We start from the raw sequence: 19,923 nt of genomic DNA, 5'->3' as shown, positions 1-19,923 counted from the left end.
TCTACCTATTATTTCAATTTTTGTTTCTACTCATCTCTATTAAAGACCTATGTCTCTGATGTCCGTAGCAGGCAATATTAGGAAATTTAATTAAGTGGTCCGTTAATAGGTGCCTGGCAGGTTAACACAGAGAACACTATTAGTTATGCTACATGAAGTGCACAAAACTCTAGGTAGACAGACACCAAGTAAATTTAACAGCAAGCGAAAGATAAGGGCCTGGTGATACAATCTTGAGTCCCAAAGACTTCTACTTCTCAGAAAATTAGGGTAGCAAACAGACCTTTATTTCCCAGAGAAACTGAAGTTAGGAAAATGATGTGTGAACCCATAGCAGAAAGCAAAGCCAGGTAACCATAGCTATGGCACAGAGTTACTTGGTGGTATTGTCTACAGAGAACTGACTGTGGCCCAGTTCCTGGAATTGTACTCCTTTGTCAAAGGTGTTAGATAAAAGCAGCAATGTCAGTGACCCCAAGCCAGGAAACATCTGTAATTTATAAATTTCTGCTGCCTTGGAATTGTATTGGTGTCAGAATCTAGTGATGTTTAAATGGGTTCAGCTATGAGCATTGGTGGGCCTTTGAGGACAAGAAAATATAGTAGTCATTATACCAGATGTTGGTGCATAACTTAGGTTTGGCTTTATAAAACTAAGTTATGTAAAAGTTACTTATTTCTCTTAGGTTTAGGTCCATCAGGTAAATCTTAAATTTGACTGTGTAGATAAGATGACCTCATTTTAACTGAACTGTTTTAGGTAGGTGTATCTTTTTTCTCTTTGAAACATCAAATCAAGAGGACTTACATCTTTTAGTCTTTCTCTTATGGTTCACAGTAATTACTACTTTTTTTAAAAAAAAGTCAGTGTTATTGAGGTATCTTAGGTAAATTCATCCTTTTTAAATGCACAATTCTATAAATTGAGAAATGCCTACAGACATATAAGTGTCACCATAATCAAAATACAAAACAGACCTGTCATAACAAAAGTTCCTTCATGCTTCTTACCAACTTTGACTCCTCAACTCTGATGTGTTTTTTGGATGACATAAACATGGAATAAAAAACAAACAAACATGGAACTATACGGCATATGGCTTTTGAGTTTGACTTCTTTCATTTAGCAAAATGCATTTGGGTTTCACACATATTGTCATGTATAGCAATAGTTTCCTCCCTACTTATTGATAAATAGTATTCTATTACATGGATATACCACAGTTTTTATCCATGCAAAATTGAAGTACACTTGGGTAGTCTTTATATTCTGGCTGTTATGAACAAAACCACTAACAATGTTCATTTAGGAACTACTTTTTAGATGTGTATTGCTTAGAAATGAGGCATTATCAGTAAGTCTGAAAATGATTAAGCAGGAAGATGCTAGAGACCTGGGCTCTCATACTAGTTTTGCTCTCGTTTGACAGTTACGTTGAAGAGAGAATTTAACTTCTCTGGGCTTACTTCTTTTATAAAATGTGTACATGATTTAGGGCTTATTCTAGTTTTAAAATAACATGATATTGTGATGCAGGTAAAGCATTTATTCTTGTGCTAAGAGAAGAACTTATAAATGGTTGCATACATCTTTATAAAATTAAGTTGTATGAACCCAGTATAACTAATATTTTAAATAACAGGTTATTTTGTCTCTAAGTCCAGTCACAAATAGTTAGAAAATAACATAGTTTGCATAATGAATTTTAAAGGTCATCATAATCTTGTGCTTTTTATTAATTATGTAATCCAATTGATTTTACATTAGAAAATTATTTTGGTGATAATTCTCTTAAGTAAATATTTGATAAAAATTTTCACTCAAAATATTTCAGCATTTATTTATTTTCTTATATATTTATGTATTTTTTATTTATTTTTAATTTAGATGGGTCTAGGAAAAACAATCCAGGCAATTGCAGTTGCTTACTTCTATAAGGAGGAATGGCCTCTTTTAATAGTGGTTCCATCATCTCTAAGATACCCTTGGACAGAAGAAATAGAGAAGTGGATCCCAGAGCTGGGTCCAGAAGATATCAATGTTATTCAGAATAAAACTGATGTGGGGTAAGAACAACTTTTTAATCATTAAGGGGGGGAAAAAAAGCCTTGCATGTATTTAGTATATATTGATGTTTGGAATAAAATCTAACCTATAAATCATAATTTATAATGAGAATAGTGTGGGGAATTTTATTTTACATTTTTAAAATATGATTTATCTAAAATGCAACAGTATATTTAATGTAAAATTTCTTTATGATATATTTTTAAAGTAAATGTAAATATGTATACTTTTGAAGATTTAAGTAATATGCCTACTTTATATTTACCTTACATATACTTAAAACTGACTATTTTGGCTTTGAAAATTACATTTCTCAACTTTTCAATGATTAATTTGAAGCTTTGAGCTTTTTTGTCTGTAACAACGGTAGATTTTGCTTTCCACGTTGTTGGTTAATATGCAAGTTTTATATATAACTCAAAATTAATAATAACCAATTTTGACTTCTTTAGTATATTAATTTATAATTTTATTATTTTCTGTATTGAAAATGCTTGGTGATTATTTGAAGTATCTCCTCAACAATAAATCATATTTAACTATTGGGTTTTTAAAATTTGTTTCCTAGCCATTGGGCTAAGCCAATCTTGAATGTTGGTAACTTATTACATTGTGTATCTAGGAGAATTATGCAAATTATCATGTTTCCTAAAGTTCAAAATTACCAACTTCTGAGCCTCAAATAAAAGGCAGTATACCTCTGTGAAATACATGTTTCTTAAAACTTACATTTTTTAATTACAATATTATTGTATTTCTATTCTCTGAGATTGTTCACATAAAGAATATTTGTAGAAATAATGTTGGCCTTTGGTGAATGTCCTGACAAAACAGTCGGAGGCCTTTTCTCTTTTGACCTTTGAACTAAAAGTCTATAAAATATATCTTTATGGGCCTATGGAAATTTGGACAGTATTTACATGGTCAAAATAAAATGTTGGCAATAATCATAAATTTCGTATTCTCCAATAAAACTGTATAAAATTTAAGACTTAAGGATTTAGAGAATACAGAATGCACTGAGGACTTTATAGCCTCTTTTTGTTAACTATATTTTATTTATTTATTTATTTACTTACTTATTTATTTTTTAAAGATTTTATTTATTTATTCATGAGAGATTCAGAGAGGAGGCAGAGACATAGGCAGAGGGAGCTGAAGAGCTCCCCCTAAGGAGCCTGATGTAGTACTCAATTCCAGCCCCAGCATCATGCCCTGAGCCAAAGGCAGACACACTCAACCACTGAGCCACCCAGGCATATAAAATATAAAATATTTTTATATAAATATAAAACTATATTTTATTTAAAAGTTTACATTTAATTTTCTTAAAATACATATCTTGTATCATCTTTTATTTAGTTCATCCAGTTTTCCTTATTATTTAGGAAATACTGTTCTACAATTAAATAGAGGCCAATATTTTTACTTGGATAACATTTGGTATCTGTTAGATAGTACTACAACTCAGAGTATAACTTTTTTGGAGGATATCACCTTAAGGAAAGAAAAACTTATGCACCGTCTTCCACATGCTTAAAGAAACAGTTTATTTCTTTTCTTTTTTAAAGACCTTCTTTTTTTTCAAATTTTATTTATTATTTGAGAGAGAGAAAGCATGAGTAGGGGGAGTGGTAGGCAGAAGTCAGAGGGAGAGGGAGAGGCAGGCTCCCCAGTGAGCAGAGAGCATGATGTGGGACTCAACCTCAGGACCTTTAGGCTCTATATTAACTAGATTTACCCAGGGCTTAAAATGTAGTTGATGTTAAGAAAAACATGCTATTATAAATATTTATGTACACGACATGGGAACACCCAAATACATAAAATATTTATTAACCAAAGTTAAGGAACTACTTGATAGTACTACAATAATAGTAGTGTTCTTTAATACCTCACTTATATCAATGAACAGATCATTCAAACAAAATCAACAAGGAAACAGTGGCTTTGAATGACACACTGGACCAGATGGATTTAGGAGATATAGCCAGAATATTCCATCCTAAAACAGCTAAATACACATCCTTTTCAAGTGTACTTGAAACTTTCTCCAGAATAGATTCCATATTTGACTGCAAAACAAGTCTCAACAAATTTAAAAAGTTCTAAATCACACCATGCATCTTTTTGGACCACAACACTATGAAACTAGATATTGACCACAACAAAAAATCTGGAAAGAACACAAATACATGGAGGTTAAATAACATATTCCTAAATAACAAATGTGTCAACCAAGACATCAAAGAAGAAATAAAAAATTACTAAGAGAGAAATGCAGATGGAAACATGATGATCTATCCTCTCTTGAGTCCTTACTTCCAAGGTGACTAAGAAAAGAAGGAATAATGGTTGTGCCAAAAAGGGCCACCACCATGTACAGACTGTTAACTGTACCAACTGTGCCTTTTGCATGCCCAGGAACAAGATCATTAAGAAGTTGGTTATTTAAAAAGAAAAAAAAAAAGAAGTTATTTAAAACATAGTAGAGGCTACCACTGCCAGGGATGTTTCCAAATGAGTGTCTTCAATGCCTATGTGCTTCCCAAGCTTTATGTGAAACTACATTACCATGTGAGTTGCACCATACACAACAAGGTAGCCAGGAATCACTCTCCAGAAGCACAGAAGGACTGAACACCCCCACCTTAATTTAGACCTGTGGTTGCTACTCCACAACCACCACCAAAGCCCACATAAGGAGCTAAGTCTTTCAAGACTGAAGAGCTCATCTCTGAAAAAAATAAAATAAAATGGAGATAATGCTTTAAAAACAAACAAAAAAGAGTAAGAAAATACAGTGATCCAAAATGTTTGTAATGCCCCAAAACTGGTCCTAACAACAATGCAGGCATACCGCAAGAAGCAAAAAAATCTCAAATTGATAATCTAATTTTATACCTAAAGGAGCTAAAAAAGAAGAACATCAAAATCCAAACCAGCAGAAGGAAGGAAATAACAAAGATTAGAGCAGAAATAAATGAAATATAAACTTAGAAAAAGAACAAATCAACGAGACCAGCAGCCGGTTCTTTGAAAAGATGAACAAAGTTGATAAACCTCTACTCAGACTCATAAAAGAGAGAGAGTTCTCAAAATTAAAAAAAATCAGGGACAGTTGGGTGGCTCAGTGGTTGAGCGTCTGCCTTCGGCTCAGGGTGTGATCCTGGAGTCACAGGATCAGGTCCCACTTCAGGCTCTTTGTGTGGGGCCTGCTTCTCCCTCTGCCTGTGTCCCTGCCTCTCTTTCTCTTGGTCTGTCATGAATAAATAAATAAAATCTTTTTTAAAAATTAAAAAAATCAGAAATGAAAGGAGAAATAACATTGAACACCAGAGAAATTCAAGAATATAAGAGAATATTATGAAAAATTATATATGCTCACAAATTAAATAGCCTAGAAGAAATTGATAAATTCCTAGGAACATATAACGTTCCAACAGTGAATCAGGAAGAAATAGAAAATTTGAACGAGGGCAGCCCCGGTGGCGCAGCGATTTGGCGCCGCCTGCAGCCTGAGGTGTGATCTTGGAGTCCCGGGATCGAGTCCCACATCGGGCTCCCTGCATGGACCCTCTTCTCCCTCTCCCTGTGTGTGTGTGTGTGTGTGTCTCTCTCTCTGTGTCTATGAATAAATAAATAAAATCTTTAAAAAAAAAAAAAAGAAAGAAAGAAAATTTGAACGGGCCAATTACAGCAATATATTTGAATTAGTATTCAAAAAACTCAAACAAAAGTCCAGGAGCAGATGGTTTCACAGGAGAATGTTTATTTTTTTGAGATTTATTTATTTGAGAGAGAGACTGACATGACCTGGGGCTTGGGGGAGGCAATGGACAGGCAGAGGGAGAGGGAGAGAAAGAATCCCAGTAGACTCAATGTTCAGTGCAGAGCCAACGTGGGGCTTGATCTCATGACCCTGAGATCAGGACCCAAGCCGAAATCAAAAGTTGGGCACTTAACTACCTGAGCCACTACTCTCCCAAACATTTAAAGAAGCATTAATACCTATTCTTCTGAAACCACTCAAAAAAACAAAAAGTAAGGAATATTTCAAACCATTCTATGAGGTCACCATTACTGTAATACCAAGACCAGAAAAAGACCACCAAAAAAGAGAACTACAGGCCTTATTCACATAGATACAAAAATCCTCAAAAGAAAATACTAGCAAACCAAACCCAGTAATAATTTTTAAAAATCATTCACCAGGATCCATTGGAATTTATCTCTGAGATGCAGGGATGATGGTTTAGTATTCATAAATAAATCAACATGTTATATCACATCACTAAGAGAACAGATATGAACCCTATGACCGTTTTAATAGATGTAGAAAAAGCATTTGTCAAACTACAAAATCCATTTGTGATTAAAACCCTCACAAAGTAGGTTTATAGGGAACATACATCAACATAATAAAGGCCTTATATGAAAAACTCACAGCTAACATCATCCTTAATGGGGAAAAACTGAGACCTTTTTCCTAAGGACCAGAACAGACAGGGATCTCAATTCTCAGTTTTTATTCAACATAGTACACAAAGTACTAACCAATCAGACAAGAAAAAGGCATCCAAATCAGTAAGGAAGAAGTAAAACTTTGACTACTTGCAGATGACATATGCTAAAAATGAAAACCATAAAGACTCCACCAAAAAACTATTAGAACTGATAAATGAATTCAGTAATATCACAAGATACAAAATGTACAGAAATCTATTGCATTTCTATACACTAATAATGAAGCAGCAGAAAGAGAAATCAAGGAAACAATCCCATTTACAGTTGCACCAAAAATAGTAAGATGCCTAGAAATAAACTTAACCAAAGATGTGAAACACCTGTATTCTGAAAACTGAAAAACAATGATCAGAAAATTAAGGACAGCACAAAGAAATGGAAAGGCATTTTCTGCTCATGGATTGGAAGAACAAATATTGTTAAAATATATCTTACTGCCCAAAAAAATCTACACATTTAATGCAGTCCATATCAAAATGCCAACTGCATTTTTAACGGAACTGGAACAAACAATCCTAAAATTTATATGGAACCACAAAAGACCCCTGAATAGCCAGAGCAATCTTGACAAGGAAAGAATAAAACTGGAAGCATCATAATTCCATAAGTCTGGAATTATGATGGATTAAGTAGATTAAGCACCTAAACATGAGTCCTGAAGCCATAAAAATGCTACAAGAGAGCACAGCAGTAATTTCTCTGAATCAGTCGTAGCAACGTTTTTCCTAGATATGTCTCCTGAGGCAAGGAAAACAAAAGCACAAATAAACTATTGGGACTACATCAAAATAAGAAGCTTTTGCACGGTTATGGAAACCGTTAGTAAGTCTAAAGGGAACCTGCAAATTGGAAGACATTTGCAAATGACATGTGTGATCAAGGGATAGAATCCAAAATATTTAAAGAACTGATACAACTCAACACCCAAAAACTAAACTGCCCAATTAAAAAATGGTTAGAAGATATGAACAGCTATTTCTCCAAATAAGATATCCAGATGGCCAGCAGACACATGAAAAGATTCCTAACATGACCCATCATCAGGGAAATGCAAATCAAAACCACAATGAGATATCAGCTCACACCTGTCAGAATGACTTAATTCAGAAACTCAAGAAACAACAAACAGTGGCAAAGAAGTGGGTAAAAAGGAATACTTGTGCACTTTTGATGGGAATAGAAACCAGTGAGGCCACTGTAAAAAACAGTATGGATGTTCCTCAAAAATTAAAAATAGAACTACCATTTGATGGGGGGATAAGTTAAGATGGCAGAATAGAAGAGGCAGCCTGAGCTTGCCTTGTCCCTTGAACACAGTTAGATGAACATCAAATCATTTTGAACAATTAGGTAATCAGTCGGAGAATTAAGAAAACAATCTGCACAATTAGAGGGAAAGAATGTGGCAGATGCAAGGTTCAAAGCCATGAATTGGGGGAGACAAAACTGAAGGTACCACATAGGGGAGGAAGCCCATTTCATGGAGCGAAGTTAGAGAAGGAAAGAGAGAGTAGTGCTTAGGGCTCACACAAGACACCACATGAAGGGATCCCCTGGGTCTCACTGGGAGGGATCACTCCCCTTTCTAGAGTACATCTTGAAAAGGTTATTTTGCCTCTTCAAAGACAAAAGGCCTGCTGGGAGCCATTGAGCAGCCATTAAACAGCAAGGGACAAAGGAGCTCACAGAGGGCAGATAACCTGGTTGCAGCTTTTCACTATGCTTCACTAGACTTTAGCCACAGTTCATGAACCATGCAACTGCTTTTGTGGGACAGAGCAGTGCTGGGCAAGCCCAGAGGCTGTCCTCTGGTGGAGGGGGAATTGGTCCATGCTTTGCTAGGTCCTTTAAGATTTAGAGTTTGAATCCCAGCCCCCAGCTAGAGATAAAACACAGGAAAACTGTGGCACCAGTCATACCAAGGGTGGGGCACAGATGGGTTAAGGGCAGGGACCTGATGAAAGCTGGGGACACAGAAGAGAAGATTGTTGCTTTTTTGTGACTGCCTCCTGAACAGTGGTGGCTGCAAGTTCCACTCCCTGGGGTTCAGAGGGCATGGTGAGTGACACTGTCTTCCACCCCCAACCCCACTCTGTGCCCATCAGCACAGTCCAACTTCAGAGAGAAACAGCACCTCCAGTGAAGGCTGGAGTCACTGACAGCAAACCCAGCCTTGCACCCAGCAGGGGTATCTTTCCAAGGGCAAGTCTGACTGTGAGCCAGCGTAGCGGGCCTCTACCTCAGAAGACCAACACAGCGCCCCTGCCCACTTACCTCACTCCCCTCCATGTACCAGGTCTGCTGATCATAGTGTGCTCCAAAATGTCAGCTTCACTTCTGGTGGAAATAAGCTTAACGAACTAACCAAAGCACCACCTGGTTATATGTCTATATACTCCCCCACTGCAAGCAAGAAGGAACTCTGTAGAGTACTCACCTATGGGAAAGAGCAGCCAAAACACAAAAACAGTGCACATAGCATACACCAGAAACACTTCCTGATGCTCCAGACTCTGGACAGTGTATGGCCCCTTCTAAATATAGCATTACTTTCAGAAGCAGGAAACATAACAAATTTTCATAGTATGCAAAGGACAGAAACTTAGATGACAAGATGGAGGAATACTCCCCAGAAGATCAAGAAGAAATCACAAGCAAAGATTTGATCAAAACAGATATAAGCAATATATCTAAACAAGAATTTAAGACAGTCATAAGAATACTAGCTGGGCTTAAAAGAGGTATAAAAGACACCAGAGAACTCTGAATGCAGAAATAAAACACCTAAAAAGTAGTCAAGCTGAAATTAAAAATGTTATAACTGTGATTCAGAACTGAGTGGATGTAATCACATCGAGGATGGAAGAAGCAGAGGATTGAGTAGGTGATATAGAAGATAAAATTATGGAAAATAATTGAAATAAAGAGGGAAAGAAATCTATTAGATTGTGAATTCAGACTTAGGGAACTCAGCGATTCCACAAAGCACAATAATGTCTGTATCATAGGAGTCCCAGAAGAAGAGGAGGAAAAACTGGGCAGAAGGTTAATTTGAACAAATTATAGCTGAGAACTTCCCTAATCTGGGGAAGGAAACAGGCATTCACGTCTAAGAGACACAGAGAACTCCTCTCAAAATCAATAAAAACAAGTCAACATCAAGATATATCATAGTCCAACTTGCAAAATACAAAAGTGAAGAGAGAATTCTGAAAGCAGCTAGATAGAGACAAAATGTCCTTAACCTACAAGGGTTGTAACAGCAGACCTATCCACAGAAATTTGGTAGTCCAGAAAAGTGTGTCATAATATATTCAACATGCTAAATGGGAAAAATATGCAGCAAAATTGTCATTCAGAATAGAAGGAGAAATAAAGAGTTTCCAAGACATGCAAAAACTAAAGGAGTTCATGAACACTAAGCCAACTTTGCAAGAAATACTAAAGTAGATGCTTTAAGCAGGAAGAAGAGACCAAAAGAAACAAAGAACAGAGACAACCCACAAGAACAGCAACTTTATGGATAATATGATGGCTCTAAATTCATATCTATCAGTAATTACTCTGAGTATAAATGGACTCAATACTCTAATCAAAAGATATAGGGCATCAGAATGGTTAAAAAAAAATCCCATCAATATGCTGCTTACAAGTAGAGATTCATTTTAGACCCAAAGACACTTCAAGATGGAAAGTGAGTTGATGGAGAACATCTATCATGTTATTGGATATCAAAAGCAAGCTGAGGTAGCCATATTAATCTAGATTTTAAACTAAAGACTTTAAGAACACATGAAGAAGGACACTACATCATAATAAAGGGGTCTATGGAACAGGAAGAATTAACAATTTTAAATATTTTTGCCCCCAACTTGGAAGCAGCCAAATATTTAAATCAATTAATAACAAAATTAAAGAAACTCATTGATAGTACAATAATAATAGGAGACTTTAACACCCCACTCACAGCAGTGGACAGATTATCTAAGCATAAGATCAACAAGGAAACAAGAACTTTGAATGACACACTGGACCAGATGGACTTAACATATATTCAAAGCATTCATCTTAATATAGCAAAATACACATTCTTTTTGAGTGCACACACAACACTTTCCAGAATAGATCACGTACTAGGTCACATCTCAGGCCTCAACTGGTACAAAAAATTAAGATTGTACCATGCATACTTTCAGACTACAACATTATGAAACTTATCAACTACAAGAAAAAAATTGGAAAGACCACAAATACATGGAGGTTAAAAAAATCCTACAAAAGAATAAATGGGTTCACCAGGAAGTTAAAGAAGAAATTAAAAAATTCATGGAAGCAAATAAAAATGAAAACATGACAGTCCAAAATCTTTGGGATGCAGCAAAGGCGGTCATAAGAAAGAAGTATATAGCAATACAAGCCTTCCTCCAGAAGCAAGAAAAGCCTCAAATACACAATCTAACTTTACACCTAAAGGAGATGGAAAAAGTGCAGCAAATAATGCCCAAAACTAGCAGAAAAAGGGAAATGGTTAAGATAGAGCAGAAATAAATGCTGTGAAAATCTAAAACGAACCAATAGAACAAATGAATAAAACTAGAAGCCACCTCTTTGAAATAATTAACAAAATTGAGAAACTCCTAGTCAGACTTACCAAAAAGAAAAGAGAAAGGACCCAAATAAGTAAAATATGAATGAAAGAGAAGAGATCATGGGAAGCCTGGGTGGCTTAGCGGTTTAGCGCTGCCTTCAGTTCAGGGCGTGATCCCAGAGACCCAGGATTGAGTCCCACATCAGGCTCCCTGCATGGAGCCTGCTTCTCCCTCTGCCTGTGTCTCTGCTTCACTCTCTCTCTCTCTCTCACTTTCTCTTTCTCTCTGTGTCTCTATGAATAAATAAATAAAATCTTAAAAAAAATAAAATAAAATAATAAGAGATCACAACCAAACCACAGAAGTACAAACAATTATAAGAGAATATTATGAGCAATTATGTGCCAACAAATTTTGCAATCTGGAAGAAATGGGTAAATTCCTAGAAACACCTAAACTACCAAAACTGAAACAGGAAGAAATAGAAAATTTGAACAGACTGATAACCAGGAAAGAAATTAAATCAGTAATAAAAAATCTCCCAACAAACAAGAATCCAGGGCTGGATGGCTTCCTTGGGAAATTCTACCAAATATTTAAGAATTAATTCCTATTCTTCTAAATCTGTTCCAAAAAATAGAAGTGGAAGGAAAACTTCCAAACTCATTAAATGAGGCCAGCATTACCTTGATCCCAAACAAGACAAAAAAACCCACTAAAAAGAATTACAAACATGTATCCCTAATGAACATGGATGCAAAAATTCTCAATAAGATACTAGTTAATTGAATCCAACAGTACATTAAAAGGATTATTTACCACAATCAAGTATGATTTATTCCTGGGCTGCAAGAATGGCTCAGTATTCACAAATCAGTCAACATGATTATATTAATAAAGACTAAGAACCGTATGTCCTCATAGATGCAGAAAAAGTGTTCCACAAAATGCAGCACTCTTTCTTGATAAAAAACCTTCAAGAAAATAGGGATAGAAGGAAAGTACCTCAGGATCATAAGGGCCATATACATAAGAACCACAAGTAATATCATCCTCAATGGTGAAAAACTGAGAGCTAAGGTCAGGAACATGACAAGGATGTCCACTCTCACTGTTCAACATAGTACTGGAAGTCCTAGCTTCAGCTGTCAGAACAACAAAAAGAAGTAGAAGGCATTTATATCAGCAAGGAAGATGTCGTCCTTTCACTATTTACAGATGATATGATAACTCTGTATAGAAAAACCCAAAAGACTTCACCAAAAAATTGCTAGAAATGATACATTAATTCAGCAAAATCACAGGTTATAAAATCAACATACAGAAATCTGTTGCATTTCCATACTAATATGAAGCAGCAGAAAAAGAAATCAGGGAATCGATCCCATTTGCAATTATACCAACAACCATAAGATACCTAGGAATAAACCTAACCAAAGAGGTTAAAGGTCTGTACCCTAAAAACTATAGAATACATATGAAAGAAATTGAAGACAACACAAATGGAAAAACATTCATGCTCATGGTATAGAAGAACAAATATTGTTAAAATGTCTATACTACCCAAAGCAATCTACACATTCAGTGCAATTCGTATCAAAATAACAGCGTTTCTCACAGAGATAGAACAAACAATTCTGAAATTTGTGTAGAAGTAGAAAAGACCCCAAAATAGTGAAAACTATCCTGAAAAAGCAAAACACAGTGGGAGGCATCACAATTCTGAACATTAAGCTGTATTACAAAGCTGTAGTCATCAAGGCAGTATGGTACTGGCACAAAAACAGACGCATAGGTCAAGGGAACAGAAAAAAAGAACCCAGAAATGGACCCACAACTGTATGGTCAGCTAATCTTTGATGAAGGAGGAAAGAATATGCAATGGGGAAAAGTCAGTTTCTTTAACAAATGGTATTGGGAAAACTGAACAGCTTCATGCAGAAGAATTAAACTGGGCCATTTTCTTACACCATATACAAAGATAAATTTAAAATAGATGAAAGACCTAAATGTAAGACAGGAAACCATTAAAACCTTAGAGGAAAAAACAGGATCACCTCTTTGATCTCAGCTGCAGCAACTTCTTACTGCACACATCTCCAGAGAAAAGGTAAACAAGGAAAAATGAACTATTGGGACCTCATTGAGATAAAAATATATTTTTTTAGATTTTAGTTACTTACTATTTTAGAGAGAGAAAGGGAGTCAGAGTGTGGGGTGTGTGGTAGTGGTGAGGAGTAACGAAAGAGGGAAGGAGAAAAATCTCAAGCAGATTTCCTGCTGAGTGCAAAGCTCAGCATGGCATTCCGTCTCATGACCCTGAAATCGTGACCTGAGGCAAAATCAAGAGTGTACCACCACCAACTGAACTACCAAGGTGCCCCAAAATAAAAAGCTTCTGCACAGCAAAGGAAACAATCGACAAAACTAAAAGGCAACCGATGCGATGGAAGAAGATATTTGTAAGTGACATATCAGATAAAAGGCTAGTATACAAAATCTATAAAGAACTTATCAAACTCAAAACCCAAAAAGCAAATAATGGGCAGTTAAGAAATACACAGAAGACATGAATAGACATTTTACCAAAGAAGACATCCAGATGACTAATAGACACATGAAAAAAAATGCTCAACATTACTCAGCATCAGGGAAATATAAATCAAAACCACAATGAGATACTACCTCACACCTCTCAGAATGGCTAAAATTAATAACACAGGAAATAACAGATGTTGGTGAGGATGTAGAGAAGGGGGAATGCTCTCACACTCTTAGAATGAAACTGGTGCAGCCGCTCTGGAAAACAGTATGGAAGTTCCTCAAAAAGTTAAAAATAGAACTACCCTGTGACCTGGCAATTGCACTACTAGGTATTTATCCAAAGGATACAAAAATGCTGATTCAAAGGGGCACATGCACCCCAACTTTATAGTAGCACTATCAAGAATAACCAAATTATGGAAAGAGCCCAAATGTCCATTGACTGATGAATAGATGAAGCAGTAGTGTATATGTGTATATATGTACATTTATATACATTTATATACATAAATACGTATACATATATATATATACACACAATGAAATATTACTCGGCTATAAAAATAAAATAAAATCTTGCCTTTTGCAGCAACATGGATGGAACTAGAGTGTGTTATGCTAAGCGAAATATGTAGCCAGAGAAAGAAAAATACCATATGATTTCACTCATATGTGGAATATAAGAAACAAAATATGAACATTGGGGGAAGGAAGGAAAAAAAGATAACAGAGAAAGAGCAAACTATAACAGACTCTTAAATATTAGAGAAGAAACAAGGTTGAGAGAGAGGAGGTGCCTGGAAGGATGTGCTAAATGGGTGATGGGCATTAAGGAGGGAACTTGTTTGGATGAGCTCTGGGTGTTACATGTAAGTGATGAATCAATAAATTGTTCCTGGATATAGTTCCCAATGCTATACTGTATGTTAACTAAGTTGAATTTAAATTAAAAAAAAAAAAAAGAACTACCATATGATCTCATGACTGGTTATTTCCTCCTAAGAATATTTAAAAACACTAATTCCAAAGGATATATGCACCCCTATGTTACTGCAGTTTTATTTACAATAGCCAAATTATGCAGTCAGATCAGGTGTCCTTCAATGGATGAATAGATGAAGAAGTGGTATAAATATACATATGTATATATACAGGGAGATACTATTCAGCCGTAAAAAAGAATGCAGTCTTGCCGTTAACACCAACCTGCAGTGAGTTACTGAGTATAATACTGAGCGAAATAAGCCAACCTGAGAAAGACAAATACCATATGATCTTACTGAAATTTAGTATTTAAGAAACAAAACAAAAAAGGAGAAAGAGACAAACCAAGAAACAGATTCAACTGTAGGAACAAACAGATGTTTATCAGAGGGGAAGTAGGTGAGGTAGACTAATGAAATAGGTGAAGGGAATTCATAGTATACTTATATGGAATTGTTGAATCAGTCCATTGCATACCTGAAACTAATATAACACTATATGTTAACTACACTGGAATTAAAATTTTAAAAATAAATAAATTTTTAAAAATTTAAAATGCAGTTGTTGTATTGTTGTGCTTTTTTTAGGACCTCTTCGTTTTCTCTTAGAGGGTAGAGAACTGCAGAAGATGGACTCTGTCCTGTATATTTTCACCAGTGATACAGAAAATGCAAACATAATGTGTTTTATTGTTAATATATTTACTGGTCTAGTTATTTCATTCTACAAACTCATAAGGAGCCTAGCACTGCATATATACCGATAAACAAGACACATTCTTTGTCCTCATCGATTTTATGAGGTAGCAAGGGAGATAAATATGTACATGAATAATTTTATTACAGTATGGTAAAGAATACTATAGTATGAATAATTAGGTAGTTCAAAATATGAGAGATCTCTTTAGGCCAATGTTTGTCTGCATAAAGTGATGCCTTCCTCTCTTCCATGTTTCAGATCACCCCTCAGCCAGTGAGTTTTTGTCGTCACAGTTTCAAGCACTCTGCTGGGCTTTAATGTGACAGTCCAGGAATACGAAATGCCTTGCAGTGCATTGGGCAGCCCTGCAATACTAAGCATTGTCTCAAAATTTTCTGTGTTGAAAAATACTGCTATCCTCTTTGTGGGAAGGCTTCAATGAATACTCAACTAATATTTGAGTATCCACTTTATCTATGACTCTAGATACCTGGACATAAATATTCTCAGAAAGTAAAGTCCCTATGCTAGTAATACATGGCTTGGTGGATGTCAAAATCTTCCAAACACCATTTAACCAAATATTTTTGGTTAACCAAAACATTAAATTTTGGACTCTGATTTATCATATCTAAAAAGTATAAACATCTTAAGAGAAACTGAGTTTTAGCAGTGTAATACTGCTATGCTAATAAATCCCTTTATTTCTCCCCTTTATTTTCTTTCTTTTCCTTCTCCCAAAGAGTTGTGGTGTTTATGATAAGTTGGTTACTGAAATATTTTGAAATTACAGGACTTTTTTTTTTTTTTCCTAGGAGAATATCGAGCAGCAAAGTGACAATTCTGGGCTATGGTCTTTTAACCACAGATGCAGAGACTTTGATAGATGCATTGAATAATCAGAACTTCAAAGTAGTTATAGTAGATGAATCACACTACATGAAGTCCAGGAATGCAACTCGCAGTAAGATTTTATTGCCAATAGTACAGAAAGCCAAACGAGCCATTCTTCTTACAGGAACTCCAGCTTTGGGAAGGCCTGAAGAGGTACTATAATCCTTAAATTTTGGCTTAGAAAAAAATCTTTCACAAAAAAAATAAATGATTGGGGATTTCTAGATGGCTATTATTGATTAAATGCATCCTTTAGTATGACTATTTTCTCTGTTTACATGTGAACTTTACCTGTGCTTGTACATGTATATAAAAATATAGTTTTAACTTTCAACTTAAGGTTTTCATATTAAGTATACATTTATAATATCCATCACATTTGTTTTCATATCATTCATATATGCTTTTAGTCTTCATTTATCCAGTTGGTTTGACATTATAAGCTCCTTAGGATTGCGGTTTAATCTATTTTGTATCTTCTAACTTCTTTCTGTTTCTCTTTTATTTTAAGATACATGTTTGAGGACTGCCTGGGTATCTCAGTCAGTTGAGCTTAGGACTCAGTTTTCGCTCAGCTCATGATTTTGGCATTGTGGGATGAGCCCCACTTTTGTCTCCATGCTGTGCAGAGTCTGCTCAAGATTCTCCCTCTTTCCCTATGGTCCTCGCCCTGCTCGTGCTCTCTCTCTAAAATAAATAAATAAATCTTTTTTTAAAAACCCACATAGATCCATGTTTGGGAAGGTATAGGTATCTGAACTTATGTTCAAGTCAAATGGAGAAATAAGGCATTTGTATGATACTCCCATTTAGTTCTAAGAGCCATAGAGAGAATGGAGTAATTAAAGGGTTGGGAGAAGAAATGAATGAAATTCTTGAGTCTTGAAGGGTCACTGTATTCTAAAGAAGCCCTTTCTGTTCATAAACCCTGAGTCATAGAAAAAAAAAATGTACTTTTTGTCTTTTAGGATTGTAAGAATTAAAGGAAATACTGGTTTAAAAGTATCTTGTATGTGCCCTGGCACATGGTATGCATTTAACATACAGTAGACATTTTTATTATTGATTAATAAGCCAAGCATGGGAGGCAACTATTGATAAAGTGTATTATGTAAATTTATTTTCAAATGTTAAACCAATCTTACATTCCATGATAAATCTCTCTTGACTATATATAACCCTTTTTATTTGTTACTGGATTCAGTTTGCTCTATTTTGCTGATGATTTTTTTGTTTATATTCATTAGAAATAGTAATATATAGTTTTCTTATTATACCTTTGATTTTAGTATCAAGGCAATACTGGTCTCACAGAATGAGTTGGGAAGTATTCTCTCCTTTCCTGCTTTTTAGAAAAGTTTGTGAAACTTTGTTATTACTTCCTTTTTTAAATGTTTGGTAGAATTTAGAGGTGAAACCATCTGAGCCTGAGTTTTTCTTTGTGAGTATATTTTAAATTAATAATTAAGTCTCTTCACTGAATATATATCTATTCAGATTGTGTATTTCTTCTTGAGTTAGTATAATATTTTGTGTCTTTCTAGGAATTTTTCCATTTTATCTAAGGTATCTAAGTTATTAGCACACAGTTGTTCATAGTATTCCTTTATAACCTTTGTGTTTCTATAAGGTTGATAGTATATGTCCCCTCTTTTATTTCTGATTTTAGTAACTTGAGTCCTTTCTCTCTCTTTCTCTCTCTCTTTTTTAATTTGGTTAGTCTAAGCTAAAATTTTGTGAATTTTCCCATTCTTTCCAAAACCAGTATTTGGTTTCATTGATTTTTTTTTTTCTGTTTTCTATTCTCTGTGTTGTTTATTTCCATTCTAATCTTTATTATTCTTTCTGTCTGTTTTGTGTTTTGTATACTCTTTGTCTCCTAGTGTCTTTAGGTGAAAAGAAATTATTGATTTAAGACCTTTCTTCTTTTTTTTTAATAGAGATATATACAGCTATAAAGTTCACTCCTTGGAAGATACATTGGCAAATACTTAAAAAGATAAAAATAGAGTTACCATAAGTCCTAGCAATTCCATTTTTTTTTGCAATTCCATTTTTTAATTTATACACAAGAAACTGAAAATATATGTGTGTTCACAAAAAAACTATCCATAGTAGCATTATTTATAATATCCACAAAGTAGTAAGAAGCCAGTGTCCATAACTGATGAATGGGTAATGAAAATGTATCCATAAAAAGGAATGAAATACTGATACATTCTACAACATGGGTGAACCTTGAAAGCAGTATGCTAAGTCGATGAAATCAGACAGAGGCTACATGTTGTATGATTCTATTTATGTGAAATATCCAGAAAGGCTAAGTAATGGAAATAGGAATCAGATTAATGATTGCCAGGATTGGAGAGAATGGGAAATGACTAGTAATAGGTATGGAATTCCTGTCTATGGTGATACAAATATTTCAAAAGTAAATAATGGTGATCGTGGCATTTTGTCAATATACTAAGAGCCACTGAATTATACACTTTAAAAGTATGAACAATGAGAGGTACCTGGGTGGCTCAGTGGTTGAGGTCTGCCTTCAGCTCAGATCATGGTCCTGGTCCTGGGATTGAGTCCCACATCAGGCTACCCACAAGGAGCCTGCTTCTCCCTCTGCCTATGTCTCTGCCTCTCTCTCTCTGTGTCTCTCATGAATAAATAAAATCTTTTTTAAAAATTTAAAAAAATGAAAGTATGAACAATGAAAGTGATATATGAATTATTTCTCATTAAAGCAGCTCTCTTAAAAATGTATACTAATTAACAGTGAGACACTACTATGTACAGCCCATCAAAGTTATAAAAATGAAAAGATTTCATGATACTATTGATGGGAATACAAACTGGGACCTGCTTTTTGCACTGTAACACAGTAACAGCCATCAAACCTTAAAAAGCATATACCTTAAATCCACCTATTTCATTTCTGAACATATATCCTACAGACTCATCTAATGGAAATACAGATTGATGAGTGGTGAGTGGATGGATGGATGAATAGATAAATAGATAAATGATTGGTAGATGAGATGTAGATACATATACCTATGCCTACATATATTTATATATGCACACATATACATAGAGAGACTTAATGAAGTTATTAGCTTTTATAATTGTATAAAAGCCAGAAACAGCCTATGTGTCCAAGATCAGGAAACTGTTTTTTCTCTTTTTTTAAGATTTTATTTATTTATTCATGAGAGACATTAACAGAGAGAGAGGCAGAGACAAAGACAGAGGGAGAAGCAGGCTCCATGCAGGAAGCCCGACGTGGGACTCGATCCCGGGTCTCTAGGATCACATCCTGGGCTGAAGGCAGCGCTAAATCCAGGCTGCCCCAGGAGACTGTTTAAATATTTTACAGGACTTGTACATAATAATTGCTGCTATGAGCCTTTAAACAGTGCTTTATTATACTACTACTATTGCTTAATTTTTAAAACTAAATAAAAATAGTGTATATGTACTCTAATGTTGTCTAAGACATGTTTTAGGGGACAAAAATTCTAGTTTTATATATATAATATCTTCACATTAATAGAAGAGAAGATATATGTATCTCTGTGTAGGCATACAAAATATATAAATGTATATTAGAGAAAAAGATAA

General features: G+C 34.9%; 1 protein-coding gene and 1 pseudogene across 3 annotated transcripts in view; both read left to right on the top strand.

The window, feature by feature from the left end:
* The window catches only part of ZRANB3 (zinc finger RANBP2-type containing 3), a 310,106-nt gene that overhangs the window by 164,241 nt on the left and 125,942 nt on the right, over positions 1-19,923 (top strand). For all 3 annotated transcript variants that reach the window (XM_041739422.1, XM_041739421.1, XM_041739420.1), the window contains 2 exons: positions 1,889-2,067; positions 16,227-16,458. In XM_041739422.1, coding sequence (XP_041595356.1) covers positions 1,889-2,067; positions 16,227-16,458 — 411 coding nt within the window. The remainder of the gene's footprint in view (positions 1-1,888; positions 2,068-16,226; positions 16,459-19,923) is intronic.
* On the top strand, positions 4,040-4,771 carry LOC121481951 (annotated as a pseudogene).

This window comes from Vulpes lagopus, chromosome 24, assembly GCF_018345385.1.
Source record: "Vulpes lagopus strain Blue_001 chromosome 24, ASM1834538v1, whole genome shotgun sequence".
Lineage (NCBI taxonomy): Eukaryota > Metazoa > Chordata > Mammalia > Carnivora > Canidae > Vulpes > Vulpes lagopus.
This window is presented reverse-complemented; position numbering and strand designations above follow the sequence as displayed.